Source organism: Scomber japonicus, chromosome 12 (assembly GCF_027409825.1).
Source record: "Scomber japonicus isolate fScoJap1 chromosome 12, fScoJap1.pri, whole genome shotgun sequence".
Classification (NCBI taxonomy): domain Eukaryota; kingdom Metazoa; phylum Chordata; class Actinopteri; order Scombriformes; family Scombridae; genus Scomber; species Scomber japonicus.
In genome coordinates this window covers 29,713,513-29,740,817 of record NC_070589.1, presented here as the reverse complement: position 1 = coordinate 29,740,817, position 27,305 = coordinate 29,713,513, and the positions used below count along the sequence as shown (strand labels likewise).

Genomic DNA, 27,305 nt, shown 5'->3' with positions numbered 1-27,305 from the left:
ACAGAGCGAATTGAGCTGGACAGGAAGTCAGACACACAATTTTCAAAATAAAACGTGCAGAGGTGGAAAAGAGCGAATTATTGCTGCGAGGTTAACGATGCTGCCTCTGAGGAACATTTTAACCGCTGTGCTCGGCCTTACTGATAAATCTACAAACTGAACTTTCTCCTTTAATTAGCAACACAGACACAGACGGTTCAACAGTTTTCGGTATTAATCACGATGACGTAAAAAGACGATGCGTGAACTTTTTTTTTTTTTCATCAAACAATGCAACAAATATAACGTAAACGAGAGTACGATCATTTTAAAAGTGATCTCAGTGATTTCCGAATACTCACTAATTATCTTCTTTATCAGTTCATCCACCGATAATTCGTACTTAATTAATTAATTAATTAATAAGTACGACGTCGGACTTCATCTTCGGATCAGTGTTCTGGGAGAAATATCGTAGCTTTTGTTTTTGTCGTTTCTAGATGAGTTTTTAAAAAAGAAAAGAAAGAAAGAAAGAAAGAAAAAGCACTTAAGAAGTTCGATCATGTGTTTTTGTAGGCCTGTCACGATAATTACCAACTTATCGTACAATAACGTAATTACAGTGCCATCGTGTCGATATATGGACATTAGCAGCATTACAACTTTAATCTTTTAAAAACGTATTAATAATAATAATGATACTTATTAATACTAGATAATTAACTAGAAAGCAGAAAATTGAGGTGCCTTTACCCATAAACTGTATAAAAGAAATGTATGTAACATCCGTGACGTCACCCATTGGTTTGTGGATTGCTGCTCGGAAGCCAATAGTATCGAATCTAGGCAGCGCCATCTTGAAAATGTCAGGTGCATGCTGGGAAAAATAAAAACACGGATTCTACTTATATGGGCATGAGGCGGAGCCATGGGCGGAGCGGGGAGGTTGCTATGGTTGCGAGGGCTGGATCTCGAGGACATTGATCAATCAACCTGTCAATCAGGACGTAGCCCCGCCCTAATGCATACCCTGCTTTATCGTCACATATAAAATCAGGGAGGCCAAAATGTCCCAAATGAACATCATACTGCATTGAAGAAGGCTTTAAACTAGCGATTGAGACCATAAACACATTTTGAAAACGTTTATTGAGGTTAGAAATCAAGTGAGAAGTTGGTGAATTCTCCATTGACTTGTATAGAGACGGTCGCCCCCTGGTGGCCTTTTGATAGAATGCAGCTCTAAGTTACTTCCACGTTGGCTTCATTTCAGAGGACCAGAACTCCCCGCCTGCCTTTATCATACCAAGTATCCTGAATTGCTACTATTTCTATCTATCCACTAGGGGGCGCATTAAGACCACAATTAATAAGAAACCCAACTATATCTCTATAGGTTATTATATTATCATTATATCAGTGGTATGACATTATCTTTAAATGACAATAATATCATTTATCGTCCAATAAGAGCAGTTATCGTGACAGGCCTACACTTTATTGTGTTTTTGTGTAGTTAGGGCCCGAGCGCTGACCAGCGCGAAGCCCTATTGTTTTTGCCATGATTATTATTAGGGCCCAAGCACTACCAGTGCGAAGGCCCTATTGTATCTGTAGAAATTATTATTATAGTTCTGCCTAAACAAACACGTTTTTGCCCCCCTAAACGTGCCCGAAAAGTCACCAAAACGTGCAATCATGTCCGACCCGGCGAAAAATTTGATATTTTAAGAATCACGAAAATGGGCGAGAAAAAATGGCTCAATAGCGCCCCCTTGAAAATTTAAAAAAGCGAGCCCCACCACTGAGATTGTCCTAGACAAACGAAATTCGGTACACATATATATCGTATAAAGACGCACAAAAAAGTCTCTGGGACCCATGCCCTCACTCCTACAGGAAGTCGGCCATTTTGTATCGAATCTGCGTTTTTGGCATCATTTTGGTGTTTTCCATGCATCGCATTTGAGCGAACTTGTCCTAGAGATTTAATCCGACCGACTTCAAATTCACTCAGAAACATCTTGAGACATTGGAGATGAAAAGTTATCAAAAACTTTCTGATTAAGGATCCGGTTTGGCCGTGGCGGCGCCGACAATTTCCTTCACCATTCGATCCTTCGCCATGAAATTTCAAACCCTCATAACTTGACTCCACATGGTCTGAGCTTTTCCAAATTTAATATGCTTGTTCAGTGTCCCGGTCTGAACACATGTACAGTCTCATATTTAGTGACAGTCATAGCGCCACCTACTGGCAACAGGAAGTCACTTGCTTCAGTCTTTCACTGATTACTCCCATAATCTTAAGTATTTATACCTGAAATTAACTCAGCTGAGACATAAGACCTTGGTGATGCTACATTCTGCAACTCATGACCCATCATCAAATACCGTTGCCATGACAACACATTCAACGCCATGAAAATACGATTACAGTTTTCAGGGGCAAAGGATGCCTCCACGGTAACGAAACTCAACACACACGTCTGGAGTGGGGTCATTTCACATCCTATATACTTCAATGGGATGGCCGTGACTAAACGGCTCAATAGCGCCCCCTTGAATATTTCAAAATTGAACCTCAGCCTTCCCGATTGACATAGAAGAATGAAACTCGGTAGGTTTATGTATCATCTCCAGACGCACAAAAACGCCATTTGGACCCATACCCTAAGTCCAACAGGAAGTCGGCCATCTTGGGAAAAATGCTATATTTTGCTGAGTTTTTTGGTCATTTCCAGGCCTCATATTTGAACAAACTAGTCCTAGAGATTCCATCCCATCCACTTCAAATTCACACACAATCATCTTGAGACATTGGAGATGAAAAGTTATCAAAAGCTTTTTTATGACTTCTTCCTGTTGGGCGTGGCTGTGCAAACAATTTCGATGCTTCGCCATGAAGCAGGAAGTCCTTATAACTCCTACAGACAATCATCTTGAGACATTGGAGATGACAAGTTATCAGACAATCATCTTGAGACATTGGAGATGACAAGTTATCAAAAGCTTTCTGATTAGGGATCCGGTTTTGGGCGTGGCGGCGCCGACAATTTCCTTTGCCATTCGATCCTTCGCCATTAAACAGGAAGTCCTTATAACTCCTACAGACATCGTCCGATCTACACCAAATTAATCACGCATGTAGAGGGTGCCACCCTGAACACGTATTTGCATCAATACTGTGTCAGCTCCATAGCGCCACCTACTGGATACGATAGCGCCCCCTTGAAAATAAAAAAAAAATTGAGCTTCTCAAGTCAGATTGACATAGACAAACGAAATTCGGTACACATATTTATCGTGTAAAGACACACAAAACAGTCTCTTGGACCCATATCCTCACTAGGCAAAATGGCTCAATAGCGCCCCCTAGAATATTTACAAAATTGAGCCCTTCCACTCAGATTGACACAGAGAAATGAAATTTGGTACACATATGTATCGTGTAAAGACGCACAAAAAAGTCTCTTGGACCTATACCATAACTCCAACAGGAAGTCGGCCATTTTGTATTGAATCTGCATTTTTGGCACCATTTTGGTGTTTTCCACGCATCATATTTGAGTGAACTCCTCCTACAGATTGAATCTGACCAACTTCAAATTCACTTCTTGAGACAGGTAAAAAGTTATCAAAAACTTTCTATCATGTAAAGACGCACTAAAAAATCTGGCCTGTGCCACCTGAAATTTCGTCAGGACAGTCTTAAGACCCGGACAATGCCATATTGTGAAGATTGGATGTTAAAGGGCTGGGTGTGTTAACCCTAGAACAGAAAGCTGAGGCAGGAGGCTGTAATTTTAAAATAGTTTTATTGCAAGAACACAAAGAATCAGGTCTTCAGAAAGGTGCATTACTGACAGAACAATGAAATAGTCAACAAGAACTGGAAGGCATGACTGTCTGTATCAACAGAGTCTACGATATAGTGATGAGGTGTACAGAAGTAATCATAATTGATGACAGCTGGTCTCACTCGTTTCCACTCCTTCTGCAGAAAGTGACAGGACAAGAGAGGAGACAGAGGAGAAAGCACAACTACAGGAGACAGACTGAGTTTTGACAGCATTAACAGGAAGTTAATGACAGTTGTTGGAGACAATGAACTGAACCTTTCATGTGAATACCAAACCAATCAGCAGGGCACCGCAGGGAATCGAACCCCATCCCAGTATAAACCAGGAGTACCATTACCAGTGCCTTTTGCTTTTAGTCTGAACATGGTAGGTAAAGCAAAACCTACATTAGCAACAGCATTTTATTATATGTCAAAATGACAACTACAATTTATTTGTTCAACAAATATAGAAAACTATGCAAATAGTGCAGTTTTCAATAAATGGTTCAATGGGCCAAATATTTATCAATACATGTACTGAATGCTGTTGTAATGTAGGAAAAAGAAAACCCATTTTTTAATTTACAACATAATAAATAATAATATAATAATAAATAACAGAACAACATCACATACAACATAGATAAAGCCATGCAAACATCCTCTAATGCACACCATGGGTAAGAAAATTGTCATTTCATATTATATAATACATAGTTGAGTGTTTTCTTGACTACATTTAAAATATATATATATATATATATATATATATATATATATATATATATATATATATATATATATATATATATATATATATATAAAATTCATGATTTTTGACAATGATTTCAATTATTCATCAAAATAAAAAATCACTTTTTGACCCATGTTGTATACATTAAAGCATTACAGAACATACAACTGACCACAAGACTGACATCTACAACTATAATGACCACTAACTACAAGTCTACAACTAACCAACCACCTATTAGTCCGATACATTATTATGATTATAAAAATATTGCTGCATACACATGATCAACTAACGCGCAATCCATTCTACCTGATACCAGAAACACTTACCTAAACACCACAACCTATAGTTACTACGACAACTCTTCCTATTTAGACATTTCTACATTTAAAACTGCAAACAATCGCCTCATGATCACTAAAATACGCAGGCACAACCTCACACTCAACTTCATAATCTGATGTATTAACATAAACATGATCTATCAAAGTCCCTTGCTCTGTTGTCGCCTGCGTTACTAACTGAACAAACCCTTTGTCTGTTAGAAGTTTGCAGAGACTTGATGATTTCAAGAGATCGTCATTAAAATCTCCCATGACTGCAATATTGTTACTTTTAGGATGTAGCCAATCAAGTAATTTCCCTAAGTGTTCTTTAAACAGAGACATGGGATATGACGGTGGCCGATAAATAACTGCTACTAATAGATTATATTCTAGCCAATTATAAACTATACATTCTAAATTGAATGGTGGCATTTGGATAATATTAGAGGCCAAATTGTCTGCACTGTACAAGCCAACACCACCATGTTGTTGTCCTTGCAGTGCAATCAGTGCTGGATGGTCACTGTTATAAGATAAACTTCGAGGACTACTGTGAAAAGTGAAGCCCTCGATGTTTACTGCTTCTGTAGATGCAGCAGGTAGCCATGTTTCTGTCACAGCAATACAGTTAAGCTGTAAATGCTGTGTACATGAAGCCAAATCTGATACATGTTTAGTTAGATTTTGTACATTCATCAAAAAAACATTGAATGTATTTGAATCCAATTTGTGACTGATGTTATTTCCTATCAAATATTGAGGCATACTCTGCATAGCATCCTTAATGTTGTCTTTACAATAAATGGCCTTATCATCAAAGTCTTGAATCACCAACCCTGACAAACTTCTAACACGACTTAAGGCCACATACGCCTGACCTGCACAAAACACCTTCTTCAGACACACCACAGCACTATCTACAGTTATACCCTGTACCTTATGTACAGTACACGCCCACGCAAGTCTAAGTGGAAACTGACGACGCATGCCACCTTTTTTAGTCACCCTCTCTTCCTCTGCTTCAATGCCGATGGAACCCGCTACAACTGACAAACTACTAGCACACTGTTTCCTCCACTGAGCACCAACATGATCATCATCAAATTTAACATACACTCTGTGAGGAAACTTTTTCTTGTCTAAATGAACTATGTCCGTCACAAAGCCACACACACCATTAACTAGACCATCTGACACATCCACATTTTTACACAACATAACACGTGCACCCTTACCTAATGACAACACTTGGGCTAAACACGTGTTATATGTCTTTGTGTGACGGCCACTCTTCAACACTAATTCACCTGTTTTTTTATCATTGACATAGTCCTGAGCCTCTATTTCCTCATACTCAGGACATGTCTTCAACAGTTCTTCATCATTGTGCTCATTTACTTGTCTATTCGTCGGAAAAATGTGTAAAGCTGAGCTGACTTCACCGGTTTCACAACGCTTTAATATTTCAATGTCGCTATTCAACATTGCCGTCCCTTTTGAACGAGTTCTAACGCGATTTAATAACGACGCAAACTCACCATCTTTCTGCCTAACTACTTCTGTCAACTCGACAACCTTAAAAAGGCTCGACCACAGGTTGACTCCAAGTTCCTCTTCATAAAGAGGTTTCCCTCTAACTGGAGGCAACTGGAAAAAATCTCCTACAGCTATGACACACACATTCCCAAACGGAGTCAAATCACCTGTCTGTTTGATCTGTCTCAACCTACTATGAACATATGTCAACAGTCTGTGATCAACCATCGATATTTCATCTATAATTAAAATTTGAAGATCACTATATTTAGCACGCAAAGAGTTCACCTTTTCCTCACCCAAAGGTACGTAGGGAAGGCGAACATCTTTGCCAATGCTAAATGTGTGATGAATGGTTGTTCCATGTAAATTGTAAGCAGCAATCCCCGTAGGAGCTGTTAACAAGACACAAATATTATCAGGTTGACGACAGACTGTTGACAACAACCTCATAGCCTCATACTGAATGGCTTTAATTAAATGGCTCTTTCCTGTCCCTGCACCACCTGTAACAAATACATGAAAGGGATGTGGCTTCTTCCCTCTAACCCTATCTAAACACCACTGCCTCACCTGATAGAAAACACACTGCTGAGTCTCATTTAAAGACCTAATAAGAGCCAAGCCATCAGTCCTACACATAATGTTATTCCTCTTTTCTATATGAACCACTTGTTCCCTACACACCGCTAAGTCTGGGACATTTTCATGATCAACATCATCACCATCTAATACCTGCCCTTTCTTTCTCTCTTCCTCTTCCTGTACACACTCTAACCTCTCTACCTCTTGCTCTGGGCACAATTCACCCCAGGCATCTTCTGCTACACCATCTAATGCTATATTTTCAAGGATCTCATCCAACTCGTCGGCATTAATTTCAAATTTACTTCTATTCAAATCTACGACTTCTTTAACTGAATGCATCGTCCTATCACTAAACCTAACACGCGCATCGTTATAAAACTGTCCGTATGTATCAAATTTTTTAGGCTTTAATTGCTCATCGGAACGATACGGTAGGAACAACTGCAGGATGCTCCGATAAAATAATTCTGGAGTTTTAGTCTCTGAAAAGCGCGCATATCGAATTACTGCAGGTTCAGTTTTAGTTCTTTTTGCGACAAATCCGCAATCATTTTTTAATTGAATCCGATCCTTACATTTCTCATTTCTAGCTAACACACGATACTCCGACACAAATGTGGCTATACACATATCATTAAACGTACTATCATTAGGCCTATTCTTATACCGATCAATTATACTAGTCATCCAGATGTCATCTACATTACAATCTGAAGACTCTGCCTTTTCCCTCAATATACTTATAGGAAGACTCATCTTAACTATATTGTCTCCTGTAGGTATAAATACAACCTTCCTAGAGAATTCCTTCAGGTGCATGCCACTTAACCTATAGACAGCTTCCTGAGCACTCACATCTCTATTATGAAGATAAACACTACCTAAACTTTTCAAAGCCTCTTTGGCACTAACGTTCCCGTCCTTTGACGCTTCCCTATGGGCGTTCCCTAGCAACAATCCTATGTCTCTCTCTGCCTTAGAGATATAAGAAATGACATAAACTATACAAGCGTACGCGTCTGATACAAATTGGACGTCTAAATTGGCATTCCAACATTTCAACAGCGGCTTACTATACTGATTAATCCAGACTTCATTAACCTGCCTCTTCAAGACTACCGTTGTCTTTTTCGCGATGCGTTGATATGCAGCCTCAAACGTAGCTTGACTAATCCCTAAACGCTGCCACAACTCCTCAACAGTGAGGTTACTATTTTCTTCCTTTAACACAGCTGCCTTGATACGTCCCACTATATCTTCCGCGTAATCACGTTTCATGAGATCTGGTTTTTTCATGTTTCGTTTACCACATGTACACGCTGCGGATTCCTCGCACTTACATTTATTTTTAGCTTCTTGCTCCGAGGGGCTACGAGAAATGAATGTACGAGTGGATGGCACTTTTGGAAAATTGAAACGACAAGCCGTGTTCTTCTTTTTACAGGTTTTAGAATGTCGCTTTGAGTGTTGCTGTACAGATGTGACAATGTCCAATAATGTCTCATCTTGTGCCGGTAACTCGCATGTCACATATTTATCAATAAATTCGACGACTTCTTCGTCCGTGTTTTCATCAATTTTGGGTGCGTTTTCAATCCAAAATAAGCAATGTACATGTGGTGAACCGCGCTGCTGAAATTCAACCCTATAAAAGAAATCGATAACTTTACCGATCGGATTGGAGGGAGACATAAGGACCTCCCTCAAAAACACATGCCAGCGATAATCAAACATTCTCGCTGCAGTGACCGGATTACGACGCAGTAACTCACACTTGTCTGCCCACTCTAAATCTTCTGCAGTCTGAGTCCTACCTTCCTGCTTCAAAATGCTACCTAGTAAATTAGTCCATCTCAAATCTGCAGAAGAAAATGAACAAAACCAAGTAGGCAGACCAAGCTGACGGACCGACGCAACTAACCCACGCTGGGCTTCCTGCCAAAAAGCCGGGGTACCTCGGATCGGCTTCAGAAAACGATACCCGTCATCAAACTCCAACAACTTCTTCATGGACTCTTCATCGTTTATTAAGTCCCTTACACTTTGACCACCTACCTTCTTAGAAGGACGCCCCTTACCTTTTCGCAGGGCGATTGACACGTTCGACACAACCTGCTGAACCTCAGACATGTACTGACCAAAAAATATATACTCTACATTTCTAGAAAACCTACCGTCAGCATGCAAAATCCTATTGTTCAAATACCGAGACAACGTTAAACGACTAGACCTACTATCATGATACGTTTTACCACCTAGAGGAAACAACACTGGGAAACATTTAGCCTCATTTTCCTGATCAGAAAGTAACTTAACAGGATTGTTACCTTCTGCAGGCGCAACATTTAACACACCCTCATAATATTGATCTAATGTTTCCTGACCTATGTCAACTGGCATAAAACACGTGTCCTGAAACATACAATGCTGCTGCCTATCATGTAAAAGCTCATCTGAAACATCTTCATCTTCCCCAGTTTCTGCATCAACACTAACCTCCGGTTCAACAACTGCCTCATCTTCTTCCCTAAGAAATGCATTTAGCCACTCTTCATTAAAATCAACGTCTTTATAATACACGTTTGTATCCTTTAAAAACTGCAACGCCTTCCTAACGCGCATAGTATCCACAAACTGATACTCATAATGACCTTTATACGTCAACTTACGCTTCAACTTCACAAGCAACAAAGAGCCCTCCATATTGGAGCGCGGCAACAATTTACTGGTCTCCACTATGTTGGCAGGAACACATGTCACCGGACCATGCACTCCATTCTGACCTCCCTTAGGCAGAGCCAACATCTTCATAAACGGTATGTGCAACGCTATCAAATGCTGCTCTAAACTATTCAAACACGCCAACTCCGGTGGAATAGGATCGAGTTTCAAATTATTAACTGAACTCTCAGGTGGCAGTACACCATTATTAAGCTTACTATGACACGTGTGACAAATCCACAACTGACCTCTCGCTGAATCTAACCACTGACACGGCACTACACAGTCCTTACTACACTTGTGTAAATAGTCCTCACTAATACACTTATCTGCTAATGAAGCTAATGCCTTATTCTTGTTGTAATTCTCTTTTCTACAATTTACAACCTGCCGTCTAAACAACAACCTATGACAAACTGAACACACAAAATCTGGACCATCTTTAACCTTATCCAAAAACTGGTCCATCACAAAATCAAACTGCTTCCGTTTCTCTTTTATGTCTACCATCTTCAACTTATTACCTTCTACAACACGAATTCTATGCTCCGAGTCCCCATGATACTTTCTTCGACTCATTTCCTTCACTCTCTGCCTATGCAACACATTTTCCCTATACTTTACAACACTGTTTGCCTTAACTGTCTCTCGATGAAACACATTATCCCTATACTTCCCTATACTTTCCACTTTTTCTTTCTCCCTCAGCAAAACATCCTGACGATATTTCTTTTTGCGCATTTCCTTTTTCTTCTCCCTATTCAGCACACTACCCTGATATTTCATTTTAATTTGTGACTTCCTCTTACTTTTCAAATACTTGGAAAGACAACTATTCACACCTGTACAATGTACTGTTTTCACTCTCTTACACTCTGGACTTTCCAAAGAACAACTGTCTACACTACGACGTCTCATATCATAAACTTTACAATCCAAACTACTCACATTACACAAACCATAACACCTCTGCAGCTGAGGCTCATAAACACAAACAACCGTTTCATAATGGTTACCGTTACAATTTTCCAAGTAAATCCCCTGTCTAGACAAACCATTAAACTTACAGCTATATTCTAACCATCTACCATCACAAAATGTAAAGATATCAACTCCTAAACAATCTGCTGCTGCCTGAATTTCCACCTCTGTTGCCCAGCTGCCAACATAGCTCATCTTTGACTCCCTAACATAATCTGCCACTGAAGAATACTCACTTCTCAAAATGCTATTGTATTGTGACGCATTCTTCTCTAGATGCTTAACAACAGCGAGTCTAATCTTCCTATGACTCTTCTGTGTTCCACTCACAGCTAGAGACACTGCCCTAAAGAAACAGTTCCCATCAGGCACTATGTTCTCCTTTTTACAAGGAGACCCTAACAAACCAACTCCTGCAGACACTACCTCATCAACTTTCTCAAACTCTAAATTTACCCGTTTACAAACCAACTGGGCAACCTCCTTACTGAGGGGATCAAACTGCAGCTGTTTGCACATCTCATCACTAACAAACACAACATCTGCATCAGCTGCAGAAGCCTCCCCACTAACAACATCTGCATCAGCTGCAGAAGCCTCCCCACTAACAACATCTGCATCAGCTGCAGAAGCCTCCCCACTAACTATCACAGACACGACCTCATCTGGAGTAGCATCACCACTAACAACTGCTACATCTGCATCATCAGCAGGAGCATCCTCAAACACTACATGAAACACACGCACACCAGCGATCTCAAAAGCTTCATGACTTGCATTGAGTGATGCAGCCAGATTGCATACATACTCATGCAGGTCTCTAACACAAGTAAAATACGCAACTATACTTCTACCATGAACACCTACCAATCCTGCAGCGCTGCGTGCGTGTGAATCAACAACAGCATATCTACCGTTCTGATTAATAACCGCGCAAGTATTACCACCCAGGGTCAGTAAGCACGTGCTATAGTTATCAAGCATCCTCTCCAATCCATTTAGGAGAGAGGTGTGACAACCAGCCTCAACAAGTTCTCCATCAACTACATTGACCACACCACTAACATAGTCACTACCATAATCGAACGTAAACTGCTGCCCGTCAAAAACATGTTGTCCTGGCAACTCAGGAACACACAAGAACTCAGAGGTCCCACTGATCCTGTTGTTCTCACGCAAGAACGCGTACAAGTCATCGCCTAGATGGAGAACATGGTCCAAATCACGACGCCGCCACGAGAACACACTACTGACTGTGTGTTTAGCCAAGCTTGCTAAAGCTATGGCCATACACTGACGCCCTGGGTATTTAAATCTACCATTGCCCTGATGGAAGCTCCCCCTAACCCATTTAACCTTAGCAGATGTACAGTCATCATGGTCAGTAGGAACACCAGTGTCCGAACACACTGAACCTGAACTAGAAGAATCAAAGTCTGTCCTACCTTTGACGCATCTAGGGAAGTCTTCCTCCACGGGGCTGGGGGGCGATGACTCTGAGGACACGTGACATGGTTAACAAACATGTTTTCAAACTCCATCAATAAATGACCGTTAAGGCTAATCAGGAACTAGGGTCAATCTTACCTGTGACGCAGGCAGCCGGAGTCTCCCTCTGCGTCACGACCACGTCCACGGGGCTGGGGAGCGATGACTCTGAGGACACATGTGACATGGTTAAAAACATGTTTTCAAACTCAAAGTGCATTGCATGTTTCAGGACAGCATTAGAACTAGGGTCAATCTTACCTGTGACGCAGGCAGCAGGAGTCTCCCTCTGCGTCACGACCACTTCCACAGGAGCAGTCTCGACAACAGCCTTCACCTAGAAGAGGAGAAAAACCAAAAATGATTGACCAACTCCATCCACACATTTCTTCATGGTTTCAATCACGACATAATACAAACAAACATGTCATCAATTACTAACCTGCTGTCGAGCCCGTCTCCGCTTGGAAGTGGCTGCCTTGGGCTGACGGTCCACGCGGGGTTTCTAAAAGAAAAACATGAAAATATTAACATCAAATTTGAAATGAATTTAATTCATTAGAAAGACTCAACCAACACACATCATTTGCATGTAACTTACCTTCTTGCCGGATGGCGCAGTGCACATCACAGGGCTGGGGAGATCAGATGGAGCGACCCTGTCCATCGCCTCCATCACCGCGCTGCTGAACCGCACCGGGTTCAGTGGGAAGGACACCTCCAGCTGTGAAATAATAATGGAGACAGACTATTACTGACAACTTGCTTTGACATATAATACACATATGATCACTAAAAATATCAATGATAAAGTTAAAGCATAACACAAATAGACTGACCGGCTGCTGGAGCTTCCCACTTTGGCCCGCGCCGCACGACTCCTCCTCGCTGGAACGTCTCCTCTGTAATGACCAAAGTTTGTATTAAACAGATTGAAGCTGCAGTTGGTAAGTCTTATAAAAGTAACTTTGTCATATTTGCTAAGACTGTCACTATGTAAAGACAGCATTACATGAAACTAGTAATCTGTAAAAAACAAACTGCTCCTACTGCAAATTGCCAGAATCCACCACGACCGGAAAATAGACCCAATCAGGGCCGGTCAAGCTCATGTCTCCCAGTTTCTAGGTAAGGTATAGCCATGTGAAAGTCACTGTAAACGTGTTATATCTAGCTGTGTGGAGTGTAGCGCATGTATTACCGATCACTTGGTTGCGTGCACGTCAGCCTCCTCTGGGGGAGGGTCTTTGGAGGCAGGAGTGCAGCGGAGAGGGAGGGAGAGGGATCTGACAGTTGTACTTCTTCAAATTTGATGCTAAGTCCTCTCTCTGCTCAAAGTTACCAACTGCAGCTTTAAGTCAAACTTTATTGTTATAATGTTACTTTAAAAAAAAAAAAAAAAAAAAAGTCTAAATCAAATCCTTACCTTTCTGCACCGTTCCACAAGCGACCAGTCGAAGGGGTCTGATTGCCGAGGAACGACAATCTCCCCCTTGACGACCACTCGTGGAAGGCGACGAGGCGTCCCTGGCGAGGTCCTCGGAGACACCCTGGGCTCTGGTGGCGGCGTCGCCAGATGCAGATAAGCGGCCCTCCACAGTGACCCCCGAAGGATAAGCATACCAGCGCTGTCACTCAAGTGGATCTGCAAAAACAACACATGAAAAATCGATTTACACATCAGAAATTTGACTCTCCAAGTTGTCACATTTCAACTACAAAGAAGTAGTACTACTACTTACGCCGTCTCTGCTCCACAGCTCAAGACGCCGCGTGGGGAAGTCGTCCGCAAGATGGATGTACGGGACACCTACAGGAAAAAAACACATTAATTACTGAAATATTCAGAGACAGCATAATTCACATTAAGGCTATTTTTTTCTCTTTTTTAACATACCCATGCTTGCAGCGACCTGGCTGAATGCGTTTCGGAAGTGGGCCTGGAGGTCGTCATCCACAACCAAACGCGGCACGAAGTCCATGACGATCACCTAGAAGAAATAAAATAAGATAAAATATTTCATTACAAAAGTCTTTTGACAATCAAATTCATTTGTGGCACAAGCTGCTGCCACTATAAATTCCCTCAACACAGTTTAGTCAGACACAGTTCAATTAACATTTTTTATTGCCACACAAAAACTTGCGCAGCTCTCAGGTGCTGCAGCTGCTTTACACCGGGCTCTCCACCGCAACGACCAACTCGCCAGCCTTTTTCTGCTCCGGTGCTCCTCCACTCTCTCTGTGCAGCCACCACGCTGTCCAGCACCTACTACAGTGCGAAAGGAGAGCTTGATTAGTCAATTAGTCCAACTGTACCAATCAACTCACCTGGCGCTGCTCCTTCCCAACCTGCCCAAACCAAGCTCACCACATGTTATAATTATACAACCAATCATAATAACCGAAATAATAATCATTGTAATGACAAATGCACTTACCTTAGGCCAGCGTGTGCAGACCGTGCACAGGAGCTTGGCGAAGTCGGCCCGGCCCTCGTCCACTGTCCGGCTCGCTGTCAAGTTGTTGCTAGGAGCCATGAGACAGACCAAGTCAGGGACCTGAGGTACCGTAGCGTTCAGCACCTCGGTCCGCAACTGAGCTGCACAGGCCCCCGGCGTCGACATGACAGCGAAGGACAGGCACCCCTCCGGCATAGGAACCACACCATCTGCGAAGCTTCGCAGATGCGAGGCACCGACAAGAAGGACCAACTGAAACAACACAAGACATATATTTTTCAATAATGGAAATAATTACTCCTCGGATCAAATTGTTTGTTATTAAATTCTAAATATAACAACAACAACAATAATAATAATAATAATAATAATAATAAAAACAATGATAATAATAATAATACCTTCTTGTCGGGGGCATCAGCTGGAAGGACCAACTTGTGCTGACGGCCGGTCAGCTCAGAGGTCGGCCACTTCCTCACCTTGTGGCGCCAGCCGGTGCCACGGCCTAGATGAAGCCAAGATAAAAACATCATTTACAACATATCCAAAACACAACACACTTTCCCAATAGGAAAACTGCAAGACAGCTTACACCTTCCACATATGAAGGAAAATATTCATTAAAATAAAAGTTGGCTACATACGTGCAAGGGTGTCACAAGGAGGCTGCTGGGGACCCAGCATGACGATCCGCTGCTCCTCCACTCGCCTCCTGGCGGCCTGGGAACGGCGGAAGGACTTCATACGAGGCATCTGAATGAATAGAAAGTTTATATACATCAGTAACAAAGCAGCAGAGACTGTATGTAGACTCAAGTTTAATGCACTAAGCTCAATAAACAAACCCCTTAGTATTAACTGTTTAGGCAGCAAATTACACAGCTGTAATCATCTATGTATATTTTTGTGCATTTTTACAGACCATAGCTTTTAAACATAGAAGGACATGCTAATTACAAAGTCACAGTAAGACACAGTTTAACAGGATTGATATCAATTTAACTAACTGAACAAAAAAGGTCAGTCCAGCTGTGTCTGTGTGCACTGATAACAATAATAATAATAATAATAATAATAAAACATTTCATAAATAAATTACATTTACATTAAGTAAACACAGAACAATCAATACATGTATATATACTCTTTCCTTTTTTAGCACATTTATTATATCAGCCAGTTTAAACCCTGCTGTAACATCTTCACATGAAGAGAAATATCCATCCAGAATAAACCAAGCTCCTCAAACACACAACATCCAATCTAACTTTCAGGAGGAAGAATAACAACAAAATAATTATAATAATCATGATAATAAAATAAATAATAAAATAATAATTCCGCTCTATGTCACTGGTGTGCCACACACACACGTGACTAAAGTCTGTAATCAATATAACAGCTTAAATTCTATCTTGTCGCTAACAACACAACAGATAAGTTGCTATTTATAGCTCTGAAACATCATGTAAAAGTCCGGCAGCATAATGCTAACAAATGCTAACGAGCATCATAAAAATATATAAGCCACATAACTCAGAGAAATACGCTCAATCAATAATCTCTGTGTGAAAGCAGGTAAAACACAGCAAACCAGGAGCAGTAATAAAAACCCTCCATGTCACCAACTGTGTGTGTGTGCAACAGCAGCGCGCGCACACACACACACAGATGAGACAGACGTAACCAATATAACAACCTAAATTAATCTTGTAAGCCATACTTTATTAACATAAAAACGGACGTTAATAAACATCACAGTGTCTCTCATAGCTATAAAATAGCATGTCGCTAATAACACAACAGATAAGTAGCTATTTATAGCTCTGAAACATCATGTAAAAGTCCGGCAGCATAATGCTAACGACCATCATAACTCATATATAAGCCACATAACTCAGAAAAATACACTCAAAGTTACTCAATCAATAAAGCAGGTAAAACACAGCAAACCAGGAGCAGTAGAAAAAACTCTCCATGTCACCAAAATACTGCAGACACGTTTAGTCCACCTGTCTGTGTGTAACAGCAGCGCGCAGCACACACACACACACACACACACAGATGACTACAGACGGTAACCAATATAACAGCCTAAATTCATCTTGTAAGCCATACTTTATTAACATAAAAACGGACGTTAATAAACATCAGTGTCTGTCATAACCATAAAATAGCATGTCGCTAACAACACAACAGATAAGTTGCTATTTATAGCTCTGAAACGTCATGTAAAAATCCGCTAGCATAACGCTAACGTATGCTAAAGAGCACTCACACACAGCTGACTGCAGTTAGCACTAGCATTAGCCCATGAACCAGCAAATTATTGGCATAGCATTAGCCTGTTAGCATGTTAAGCAGCTAGCTAATAGCATCAGCGTTAGCACATGAACATTCAAATGAATGGAATAGCATTAGCCTGTTAGCTAACTAATAGCATTAGCGGTTTGCTAGCAGCTAGCAACAGCCCGTTTTGTCTAATAAATACATTTTTTAAGAAATATATCCAACTATAACTCTGTGAGAGAGATATATCACTATACATTTGTACCTTTTAAAGTGATAAATTAAGAATAACTTACTGTTAGCTCGAATAAAGTCCTCAAAGCCGATGAAGAAAGACCTGTAAAACACTGAAAAAAAACCTGGGGAAAAAACCTGGGAAAACTGTTAAAAAATGCAGTAAAAACGAGTAAAATCCAAGAAAATGTGTTAATCCAAGAGAAATGTGTCAAATCCGGTGAAAGGGAATGATAATCCTGGTGGATCCGTTGATGAAATCAGCAATGCTCTCTCGGTCAAAATCGCTCGGTCAGGCAGTGTGTAGTTGTCCAGCGGGAAAGCAGAACAACGCCACCTGGAGCTCCGAGCAAACTATTTATACCCCTGGAGCTCAACCTTAAAAAAAAAAAAATTCAACCAATCACAACTCTGCATTGTGTGGTGTGATTTTTTGAATTGGTCCAACTGCACAGTTAATAGCGGAGTGTTTTTTTTAAGGGAGACACGTCACCTCAGACTTCAATGTTTAGAAAAAAAAAAAATTCTCCTTCAGGGAAACTCATGGGGGACATAAAAAAGACAAAATACACAACAAATTTTTCTAAATACCAATCTCTAGTGGTAAAGATCTGATAAGTGACTTATAACAAAGGTGTACAAAATCTTTTTTTTCTGATTTGTTTTACAGCAATAAAAAATGAAGGATGCCTCCACAGTAACGAAACGCAACACACACATTTTGAAATATTCAAAATTGAACCTCAGCCTTCCCGATTGACATAGAAGAATGAAACTCGGTAGGTTTATGTATCATCTCCAGACGCACAAAACGCCGTTTGGACCCCTACCCTAAGTCCAACAGGAAGTCGGCCATCTTGGGAAAAATGCTATATTTTAGTGAGTTTTTTGGTCATTTCCAGGCCTCATATTTGAACAAACTAGTCCTAGAGATTCCATCCCATCCGCTTCAAATTCACACACAATCATCTTGAGACATTGGAGATGACAAGTTATCAAAAGCTTTTTTATGACTTCTTCCTGTTGGGCGTGGCTGTGCAAACAAGTTCGATGCTTCGCCATAAAGCAGGAAGTCCTTATAACTCCTACAGACATTGTCCCACCTACACCAAATTCATCACGCATGTAGAGGGTCCCGCCCTGAACACATCTATGCATCAATACTGCTTCATATACACAGCGCCACCTACTGGACACAGGAAGTCAGCCTCATATGACAAACATTATCCGATTTACATGAAATTTACAGGATGTGTTCTCCACATCACACACTGCAACATGACATATAATTGGTGGGTGATCTCTAGCGCCACCTAGTGGACACATGCGATATGACTTAGCCCCATCACACAACGTTCAATACGAGCCCGGGTGCCAACACGTCTCCGTGCCCGCTGTGTCTGCCGTGTGACTGCAGCACGCACCGACATGCGCGTACGGGGCGGTGCGTGGGGGGGGCTTGGGCCCGATCATCGCTGCTTGCAGCTTTAATTCCCCTTTATTTTTCTTCTGACAAAGTAACGGCCTTTTTGCCCCCCTGAACGTGCCTGAAAAGTCACCAAAGTTTCCACGCAAGCCAGACCCGGTGAAAAATTTGATATTTTATGGTTTGCATAAATGGGCGTGGCAAAATGGCTCTCTAGCGCCCCCTGCAAAATCAAGAAAATCGAGCCCCTCGCCACAGATTGACATAGAGAAACGAAATTCGGTACACATGTTCATCATGTCAAGACGCACCAAAAAGTCTCTTGGACCCATACCCTAACACCAACAGGAAGTCGGCCATTTTGAATCAAATTATTGATTTTAATGCAGATTGTGCCATCATATTTGAGCGAACTAGTCCTAGAGTTTTCATCCCATCCACTTCAAATTCACACAGAGTCATCTTGAGACATTGGAGAAGAAAAGTTATCAAAAGCTTTTTTGTCCGTCATTCCTGGTTGCCGTGGTGACGCGGCGAATTTCGATGCTTCGCCATGAAATTTCAAACCCTCATAACTTGACTCCACATGGTCTGAGCTTTCCCAAATTTCAGATGCTTGTTCAGTGTCCCGGTCTGAACACATGTACAGTCTCATATTTAGTGACAGTCATAGCGCCACCTACTGGCAACAGGAAGTCACTTGCGTCATTTGTTCATTAATTACTCCCATAATCTTAAGTATTTCCACCTGAAATTCACTCAGCTGAGACATAAGACCTTGGTGATGCTACATTCTGCAACTCATGACCCATCATCAAATACCGTTGCCATGACAACGCATTCAACGCCATGAAAATACGATTACAGTTTTCAGAGGCAAAGGATGCCTCCACGGTAACGAAACTCAACACACACGTCTGGAGTGGGGTCATTTAACATCCTATATACTTCAATGGGATGGGCGTGGCTAAACGGCTCAATAGCGCCCCCTTGAATATTTCAAAATTGAACCCCAGCCTTCCCGATTGACATAGAAGAATGAAATTCGGTAGGTTTATGTATCATCTCCAGACGCACAAAAACGCCATTTAGACCCATACCCTAAGTCCAACAGGAAGTCGGCCATCTTGGCTCAATGCTCAATTTTGGTGAGTGTTTTGGTCATTTCCACGCATCATACTTGAACGAACTAGTCCTAGGGATTTCATCCCATCCTCTTCAAATTCACACAGAATCATCTTGAGACATTGGAGATGAAAAGTTATCAAAAGCTTTTTCGTCCGTCATTCCTGGTTGCCATGGTGACGTGGCGAATTTCGATCCTTCGCCATGAAAATTCAAACCCTCATAACTTGACTCCACATAGTATGAGCTTTTCCAAATTTAATATGCTTGTTCAGTGTCCCAGTCTGAACACATGTACAGTCTCATATTTAGTGACAGTCATAGCGCCACCTACTGGTAACAGGAAGTCACTTGCTTCATTCTTTCACTAATTACTCTCATAATCTTAAGTATTTACACCTGAAATTGACTCAGCTAAGACATAGCGCCAGTTATCAAAATCTTTTTTATGACTTCTTCCTGTTGGCTGTGGCTGTGCGTACAATTTCGATGCTTCGCCATGAGGCAGGAAGTCCTTATAACTCCTACAGACATTGTCCTGTCTACACCAAATTCATCACGCATGTAGAGGGTCCCGCCCTGAACACATCTATGCATCAATACTGTGTCAAATACACAGCGCCACCTACTGGACACAGGAAGTCAGCCTCATATGACAAACATTATCCGATTTATATGAAATTTACAGGATGTCTTCTCCACATCACACACTGCAACATGACATGTAATTGGTGGGTGATCTCTAGCGCCACCTAGTGGACACATGCAATGTGACTTAGCCCCGTCACACTACGTTCATTACGAGCCCGGGTGCCAAGACGTCTACGTGCCCGCTGTGTCTGCCGTGTGACTGCAGCACGCACCGGCATGCGCGTACGGCGCGGTGCGTGGGGGCGCGAGGGCCCGTTCATCACTGCTTGCAGTTTTAATTTTTTTTGTATTTTTGATGCACTGTGAATATTGAAACGGACAAATCTCTTCTTCTTCTTTTTCTTATATAATGATGATGATGTCGTTTTTACTTCATGTATGGAGCCAAATCTGAGCCGTTAAGTTTTATTCATTTTGAAAAAGAGATTTGAAGCTTGAAAGTCTGAGTTTGATGTTGAATTTTGAATCCTATTATTTTTCTTTTTTTACAGTTAAAAAATCAGATCTTTTCAGTTTCAGATCTTTTTATTTTTCAGTTTTAGACTTTTTGCCTTGATATTTCAAAATAAAAGTCAGCGGCTTAGTTGACAATGGCTTATATTAGATTTTAATAATGTTAAAAAAATATATATATTATACTTGTATTTTTATAATTATAGTATATTAAGATCAGTGACTTTTTAAATGTCAGATACATACTGCTCATATTCTACACCCTCGCAGTTAGAAAGCATCAATAGTCAATAATGTGATTAAACCTTGATTCATGTCTCAGAGAGCAGAGAGAGTATATTTTTTAGCTTTTACACCACTAAACATCTCCTATCACACAATATCATGTCCGATTTTACCTCAGACATGAAAATATAACATAGACATAATGATGACACAGTTAATATAATATTTTAATTTTCATGCATTTTGAGCCACTTTAGGAAAAGTCTTATATACAGTGTATGGGAAAAGTCATCAAATTTCAAAATAAAAGTCATTTGAGGTGTTTTTACAACTGTTAAATATAAAAATGGGTTATTGGTTTAATTTGCATTGCAGCTGATTCATTAATGAGTTAAGTGTTGTATACATTCTGCCACTAGGTGGAGCTGTAGAGTCAATAAGAAGAAGTGAGAAGTTTAAAAAAAAACAATATAAAAATGTCGACTTTTAATTTCAAATCTTTATTTTTTTAACGTCCCAGATTTGGCTCCATGTTCATGTTGCAATAATAATAAAACACTCGCTCACACTGAGAGTTTTGTGTCTCTGAAATAATAAAAATAATAATAATGTGATGATGTGTGAGAGATGCTTCAGGAGACGCAGGAACGTGAGTCCACACTGTTTCTTTTTTTTATAAATATATATATAAATATATTTTTGTCCTTTTTTTTTAATGTTTTTAAATGAAATAAAATGTTGTTAAAGTCCGACCACTGTACTGTTGCTAAGTTACAGTCAGCCAATGTTAGTGATGAGGAGGATGTGTTTTAACCTTTGACCCCGTCTGTTTTGACTGTTCCTTCCTTCCTTCTTTCTTCTGTCCTTCTTTCCTTTCCTTCCTCCCTTCCTTCCTTTCCTTTCTCCTGTCCCTCTTTCCTCCCTCCCTCCTTCCTCCCTTCCTTCTGTCCTTCTTGCCTTCCTTCCTCCTGTCCTTCTTTCCTTCCATCCTTCCTTCTGTCCACCTTTCCTTCCCTCCTTCCCTCCGTCCTTCCTTCCCTCCTTCCTTATGTCCTTCTTTCATTCCTTCTCTCCTTCCGTCCTTCCCTCCTTCCTTATGTCCTTCTTTCCTTCCCTCCTTCTTTCCTTCCCTCCTTCCCTCCGTCCTTCCTTATGTCCTTCTTTCTATCCTTCCCTCCTTCCATCCTTTCCTTCATCCCTTCCTTCTGTCCTTTCCTCCCCCCCTTCTTTCCCCTCCTTTCCTTCCTTCCTTCCCTCCCTCCTCCTCCCTCCCTCCTTTCCTTCCTTTTCTCCTTCTTCCTCCCTCCTTCCTTCCTTCCTTCCTTCCTCCTTCCTTACCTTTCCTTCCCTCCTTCTTCCTCCCTCCTTCCTTCTTTCTCCCTCCCTCCTTTCCTTCCTTCTTCCTACCTTCCTTCCTTGACTCGAGGACAACAGGAGGGTTAATTAATAACACTGTTTAAAGTTTTTTTTTTTTTTTTGATACGAGTAGAATTGTGAAAATTTGTAGCATATTGTTATTTGTTCCGACTCAAGCTGTTTTTATGTTTCTATTTGTATGATATTTGTGCCATGGAGGTTTCTATAGTAACGAGTACAGAAGATCAGAGGACATGATTTAAGAAGCTTTTCTCTGTGATTGTGAATAAAATAATAACGAAGCTCATCGTGCAGTGAAGTCCACCCTCAGAAGATTAATCAGCAAATATTAATTATGTTAGTTTTTGTATTTTTTTTAAATGGAAAAAATGCCAAAAAATAGAAATCACTGGTTGCATCTTGTGTCGTGTCCTCTGTGGTGTAGTGTACCTGCCTCTCTCTGTAAATGTGTGAGTGAGTTAAATGTTTGGTAAGACTGTCGACTGAATATCTGATCGTCCTTTTTTGCTCTTTTTGGTGGGGGGGAAGAGGGAGGGGGGATTTGCACAGTATTTTCTTGTACAAAAAGACAATAAATAAAAGTGAAAAATGAACAATAATCAGCAGCACCTGTTTGAATGATGTCATTACACTTTGTGGCCAGCAGAGGGCGCTGAACTCTGAATGAGTATTTACTTTAAATGCAACTGGGTTATGACATACTTATTATTAGTATAAGTCCACTTAAATACACTGTAGGTGGATAAAATATTTAATATTTATCATTCTTTTGTGGTTACACCATTTGACATTTGTAGGAGCATTCAGTCAGGAAAGGAGGAAGAAGGAAGGAAGGAAAGAAAGAGAAGGAGGGAGGGAGGGAGGAAGGACAGACAGAAGGGAGGAAAGAAGGGAGAAAGAAGGAAGGAAGGTAGGAGGGAGGGAAGGGAAGGAAGGAGGGAGGAAAGGTAGAAAGGAAAGGAGGGAGGAAGGAAGGAAAGGAAGAAGGAAGAGAGGAGGGAGGAAGACGGAAGGAAAAGAGGAAGGCAGGGGGAAGGTAGAGGTTGTGGAAAGAAAGAGAAGGAGGGAGGGAAGGACACATGGAAGGAAGGAAGGAAGGGAGGAAAGAAGGAACAGTTGGGGTCAATTAGACCCGGGAGGACGACACGAAGGTTAAATGAAGTCATTATTAGTATAAGTCCACTTAAATACGCTGTAGGTGATAAAATATTTAATATTTATCATTCTTTTGTGGTTACACCATTTGACATTTGTAGGAGCATTCAGTCTCTCAAAAAATGGTGCAAATGTCATTTCAAAAGTACAAAATGTACATTTTAACAAATCTGATGCTGCTTTTAAAACTATTTTTTAAGATGTTTTTGAACTGCACATCTGGCCAAACCTGTTGTTTCACTGCCTGCTGATATATTTTAGGTATTTTAACACATTGGAATAAATAAACTATACTAAAATCTTGCTCAGTGAGATGCAGCATTTTTACTGGAGGAAAATCTCAAGTCTTTTTCCTTTTATATGAGAGTGGAGTTAAAGATATTTTACCTGTAACAGATCACAGACACACACACGTTTATAAAATAATTCTGTTCAAGTTTGAAGGAATTATGATGATGATGATGATGATGATGGAAAAATCTGAAACATGATCCTATTAATAAAACATCTGATTGAGTCTGATATGAGGAGGATCGGACACAGTTGGACTTTGTTTTATTACAGATTCACCGACACTGAATACATGAGTAGTAGGAGGAGGAGGAGGATCGAGTCTTAAGAAAGAGTTCATGAGTTCATTAGAAGACTCCTCGAAGAAACCGTAAATAAAATCTGTTTTTTCTGTACAAGAAGAAGAAGAAGAAGAAGAAGAAGAAGAAGAAGAAGAAGATAAATGATGAAGAAGAAGTTGGAAGAAGAAGAACTTAGAACATGAATGAAGAAGAAGAAGAAGTAGAAGGAGTAGAAGAAGAAGAAGAAGTAGAAGGAGTAGAAGAAGAAGAAGAAGTAGAAGTAGAAGAAGAAGAAGTAGAAGTAGAAGAAGAAGGAGTAGTAGAAGAAGAAGAAGAAGTAGAAGAAGAAGAAGAAGAAGGAGTAGTAGAAGAAGAAGAAGAAGTAGAAGAAGAAGAAGAAGAAGGAGTAGTAGAAGAAGAAGTAGAAGGAGTAGAAGAAGAAGAAATCTCCCTCTCCAGCAGGCCGGTTCCCTTCAGCCTCCCTACGAGCCTCCAGCAGGACTGATGGTCTGTCCCAGTCCGCTCTGCTCCAGCTCTGCTATCACCAGCATGTGTTTGAAGTCAGCGGGCGAGTGGTTGAACGTCTCCACCAATCTGAACGTCTCCTGCCGCTGCGTGCCGTAGAACAGCTGCACCTGATTGGCCAAACACTGAGCCTGGTGGACGGTCTGCAGGAGGAGAGGAGGGACAGGTAAAACACGAAAAACTCAGTCATCTTTTAAATCTGTTTTTAAGATTTATTGTTATGGCTTTTTATTATTATTTGTTGTGATACTTAATTTATTGTATATTGCCAATATGTTTGCATCTCACATAAACACCACAAATAAATGGTTTAATATAAATGACTCACTATGAACTTTGGGTCCAGCTCGGCCGTCATGAAGACGATGCCTTTGTCCTCCTTCAGGTCGGGGTAATGATAGAGGATCAGCTGACTGGGAGCGTTCTCACCCATCGTCTGGAGAAAAATAACACTACACTTATAACAGCAGCTATAAATACATTAAATGAATACAAACATAATCAAAACTTGTAATTTTGTCTATTTATATAAAACAATGCAGGGTTTCCCACAGCACTTTACAGCTAAGACGGCCGCCTAAGCAACACACGCCTGCCGGCTTAATTAACGTCTTCAAAAAATATATATAAATAAATAAATTAAATATATAAATCCAACCAACGTCTGCAGCGGGCCGGAACCGCTGTGTCCGACTATCTGACTTCGACCCTGAACGCACCTGTAGCTCTCTGTACCTCCCGCTAGCATAACACAGACAAGCTAACAGTGATATTAAGTTAATGAAACAAACAGAGACAAGCTAACAGTGATATTGAGTTTAAGGAAACAAACACAGACACGCTAACAGTGATATTAAGTTAATGAAACAAACAGAGACAAGCTAACAGTGATATTGAGTTTAAGGAAACAAACACAGACACGCTAACAGTGATATTAAGTTAATGAAACAAACAGAGACAAGCTAACAGTGATATTGAGTTTAAGGAAACAAACACAGACACGCTAACAGTGATATTAAGTTAATGAAACAAACACAGACCGCTGGTTGGAACATAAATCTACATCATCTGAGGCAGAAAAAAACAGCGGAGCCCGAAAAACTAATGACAGTTAATCCAGGTAACTGTGACGTTACTATAGTAACAAGTTTCAGGCTAACTGTGACGGCTAACTATGACGTTACTATAGTAACAAGTTTCAGGCTAACCGGCTCAGAGTAAATGAATGGCTCCAACTAAACAGTGATATTAGCGGCGCAATGTGTAAAATGCTGCGGAGCTGCGCGTTTTATCAGCTAATTACAAAACAAAACATCAATTTACAAAACAGCAATTTTAAGTCACTCAGATGTTTCTCATTCAACAGACCTGAAGAGAGAGAGTGAGGCATTCAACAAAAATATGATGCTAATGCTACTGAAGCTGAGTATCACTACTTAACTGTATAGTACTATATAACTTGTAATTACTATAAAATATAGTTCAGAGAATAAATTAACTATATAAAATAGACTCAATGGCTTCCAATCTAATTTAATCCAAAACAGCAGCTCTGCTATACATTCTACATTTATGAAGCTTATACACTTTTTGACAAGATGGTGAAAATTCTGCTTTATGTCCCCCCCCCCCCCCCCCCCCCCCTCTCTCTCACTGGTCCCCACCACCTTAACTAATATTAATAACAATATTTACCTGGACGTTGATAAGGGAGGTGAAGTGGAGCTCATGTCCGGACCACTGACCCACGAAGAACTCATAACCCTCCTTCTGAGGTAACGCATACAGGAACTAGAGAGAGAGACAGAGGAAGAGGGAGGGGGGGAGAGAGAGAGGGAGAGAGAGAGAGAGAGAGAGAGAGAGAGAGATATAAGTCAATAACTAGTCTTTATAGTTACCGTTCTTAGTGTGGACGGCCCTTTTAGTCATCTGGCCGACTGCAGTAGTCTAATAATCCAGTTTAGTGTTCCAGTGTGAGCAGCAGTGATCTTACCATCGGACAGGACTTTGATCTGCTGGAAATCATCTCGTATGTTTGAGTCTATAAAACAAAGAAAACACAAAGTTATTAGATCATCATCATCTTATAAAGGCTTGTATCAATATGGACAATTCACATATATTGAGTGTTATATGTTCTATCATGCGTAAAGGATTAAATGAATGAAGTGAATATTTAAATGTTGTCATCAGGTGTTAAACTCACTGGGATCACAGCACTGATCGTGTCTTTGGTTGAATAATATTTCATCCACAGCTGAAAGAAAAGAAAAGATCAGTTTACAATCCTTTATAGCTCTCCTCCTCCCTCTACTCTCTCCTCTCCTCTACTTTCCTCCCCTCTCCTCTCCTCTCCCCACTCTACTCTACTCTACTCTCTCCTCTCCTTTCCTCTATCCTCTCTCCTCTCATCTCCTCTCCTCTCCTCTCCTCTCCCCTCCCCACTCTACTCTACTCTACTCTACTCTACTCTACTCTCTCCTCTCCTCTCTCCCCTCCTCTCCTCTCCTCTCCTCTCCCCTCCCCACTCTACTCTACTCTACTCTACTCTACTCTCCCCTCTCCTTTCCTCTCCCCTCCCCTCCGCCTCC

At 40.8% G+C, this 27,305-nt stretch overlaps 2 protein-coding genes across 2 annotated transcripts in view; both read right to left on the bottom strand.

The window, feature by feature from the left end:
• Positions 1-4,951: 4,951 nt before the first annotated feature.
• On the bottom strand, positions 4,952-12,188 carry LOC128369735 (uncharacterized). Its single transcript, XM_053330811.1, has 2 exons — positions 12,185-12,188; positions 4,952-12,141 (listed from the first exon to the last, which is right to left on the bottom strand). Exons 1-2 carry the CDS (start codon positions 12,186-12,188, stop codon positions 4,952-4,954), a joined length of 7,194 nt encoding a protein of 2,397 aa, XP_053186786.1.
• Positions 12,189-24,518: 12,330 nt separating this feature from the next.
• atpaf1 (ATP synthase mitochondrial F1 complex assembly factor 1) overlaps positions 24,519-27,305 on the bottom strand; it is a 20,027-nt gene continuing 17,240 nt past the window's right edge. The window contains exons 2-6 of the mRNA XM_053330810.1: positions 26,921-26,971; positions 26,708-26,755; positions 26,410-26,505; positions 25,043-25,150; positions 24,519-24,857 (exon numbers count right to left, since the gene is read on the bottom strand). Of these exons, the coding sequence (XP_053186785.1) occupies positions 24,672-24,857; positions 25,043-25,150; positions 26,410-26,505; positions 26,708-26,755; positions 26,921-26,971 (489 nt within the window). The 3' untranslated portion in view covers positions 24,519-24,671. The remainder of the gene's footprint in view (positions 24,858-25,042; positions 25,151-26,409; positions 26,506-26,707; positions 26,756-26,920; positions 26,972-27,305) is intronic.